Source organism: Calidris pugnax, unplaced genomic scaffold (assembly GCF_001431845.1).
Source record: "Calidris pugnax isolate Ruff unplaced genomic scaffold, ASM143184v1 scaffold278, whole genome shotgun sequence".
NCBI lineage: Eukaryota > Metazoa > Chordata > Aves > Charadriiformes > Scolopacidae > Calidris > Calidris pugnax.
This window is the reverse complement of record NW_015090988.1, coordinates 109,972-112,295: the sequence shown is the minus strand read 5'-3', so window position 1 is coordinate 112,295 and position 2,324 is coordinate 109,972. Positions and strand designations below refer to the sequence as shown.

At 65.4% G+C, this 2,324-nt stretch overlaps 1 protein-coding gene across 1 annotated transcript in view; it reads left to right on the top strand.

The window, feature by feature from the left end:
- The window catches only part of LOC106894983, an 18,284-nt gene that overhangs the window by 12,323 nt on the left and 3,637 nt on the right, over positions 1–2,324 (top strand). Inside the window, exons 2-4 of the mRNA XM_014954040.1 lie at positions 226–375; positions 1,837–2,069; positions 2,147–2,298. Coding sequence (XP_014809526.1) covers positions 226–375; positions 1,837–2,069; positions 2,147–2,298 — 535 coding nt within the window. The remainder of the gene's footprint in view (positions 1–225; positions 376–1,836; positions 2,070–2,146; positions 2,299–2,324) is intronic.

The window sequence follows — 2,324 nt, the reverse complement described above, 5'->3', positions numbered from 1 at the left end:
CATGGGGACAATGAGGAGGTTGGGGACAGATGGGATGGGGACATGGGGACAAGGGGAGGTTGGGGCCATGGGGATGGGGTGGTGGGGACATGGGGACAAGGGGAGGTTGGGGACATGGGGTGGCATCTTGGGGACAATGGGGACAGCAGGGGTGTGGGGGACGGGGGGATGGGGACCTGGGGGGGTTGGGGTCCGTGGGGCGGTGGCCTGAGCCGCTGTCCCCAGCTGGGGTCCCCCACGGCGCTGGCCGACCCCGAGACGGAGCGGCGGCTGCGGGGGGCGGCGCAGAGGGGGGGGCACACGCTCTACGTCCCCCGCGGGGCCCTGTGGGGCTGCGAGGACATTCGGCGCATGGACCAGGCGGGGACGCTGGCCGTGAGACACCACCGGGACACCGGGGACACCAGGGGACACCGGGGGGTTGGGGACACCAAGGGGGGGGACACCCCGGGGTTGGGAACACCATGGGGCTTCAGGTGCCATGGGGCTTGGGGACACCAAGGGGTTGGGGACACCATGGGACTTGGGGTGCTGTGGGGTTGGGGACGCCAAGGAGTGGGACACCGTGGGGTTGGGGGTGGAGGACACCATGGGACTTGGGGGGCTGTGGGGCTTGGGGACATTGTGGGGTTGGGGACACCAAGGGGTGGGACACTGTGGGGTTGGGGACACCAAGGGGTGGGACGCTGTGGGGTTGGAGAAACCATGGGGCTTGCGGGGCTGTGGGGCTGGGGACACCAAGAGGTGGGACACCAAGGGGTGGGACACCATGGGGTTGGGGACACCCTGGGGTTGGGGACACCAAGGGGTGGGACACTGTGAGGTTGAGGACACCTTGGGGTTGGGGACACCATGGGGCTTGGGGACACCAAGGGGTTGGGGACACCAAAGGGTGGGACGCCATGGGGTTGGGGACACCATGGGACTTGGGATGACAAGGAGTTGGGGACACTGTGGGGTTGGGGACACCATGGGATTTGTGATGACATGGGGTTGGGGACACCAAGGAGTTGGACACTGTAGGGTTGGGGACAATGCCCAGGGTTGGTGACCACCTCTGGTTTTGGGGACGTCCAAGGTTGGGGACAACCTCTGGGTCTGGGGACAACGTCCGAGGTTGGGGACCACATCAGATGTTGGGGACAGTGCGTGGGCTTGGTGACATCTGGGTTTGGGGACAGTGTCCAAGGTTGGGGACCACCTCTGGGTCTGGGGACATCAACCAAGGTTGGGGACAACGCTGGAGTTTGGGGACAGTATCTGGCCTTGATGACAACACCAGGGTTTGGGGACAGCGTCCAAGGGTGGGGACCACACTGGAGGTTGGGACCCATGTCCAGATCTGGGGACATCAGCCAAGGTTGGGGACCACCTCAGGGTTTAGGGACATCAGGCAAGGTTGGGGACCACCTCTGGTTTTGGGGATAACGTCCAAGGTTGGGGACCACCTCTGGGTCTGGGGACATCAACCAAGGTTGGGGACAACGCTGGAGTTTGGGGACAGTATCTGGCCTTGATGACAACACCAGGGTTTGGGGACAGCGTCCAAGGGTGGGGACCACACTGGAGGTTGGGACCCATGTCCAGATCTGGGGACATCAGCCAAGGTTGGGGACCACCTCAGGGTTTAGGGACATCAGGCAAGGTTGGGGACCACCTCTGGTTTTGGGGATAACGTCCAAGGTTGGGGACCACCTCTGGGTCTGGGGACAGTGTCCAAGGTTGGGGACAGCACATGGTCTTGGTGACATCACCCTTTGGTGCCCACACCTGGTGCCAGTTCCCAACCTTGGTGACACCACCCATGCCATCACCACCCCCTTTTTCCCCCCCAAGTCTCTGAAGGTGACGATGACGAAGGCCCCCCAGAGCTTCCGCCTGGAGGGGTGGCTCCAGGAGCGGCTGGTGGCCGCGGTGGCCAGTGGTGGCCGCGTTGTCCTCTACGAGGGTCCCCTTCGTCCCCTCTGTCCCCTGGCCCCCAACAATGTCAACACCATGGCCGCCGCCGCGGTGGCCGCCCCCTCCCTGGGCTTCGACGGTGTCCAGGCCTGCTTGGTGGCCGACCCCAGGTGGGTGAGATGCCACCAACCCCCCCAGGATGTCCCCCCCGAGGTGTCCCCACCGCCCCGTGGTGTCCCCCCCGCAGTGTCCCCGACTGGCACATCGTGGAGGTGGAGGTGACCAGCAAGGAGGAGGATGGTCGGGCTTTGAAGGTCACCAGCACCCGGCGCAACCCGGCCCCCCGGGGGGCTGTCACCGGCCGGGCCACCCGCCACACCTTCTGGAGCAGCCTGAGGGGTGGGGACACGGGCCACCCCCCCCCC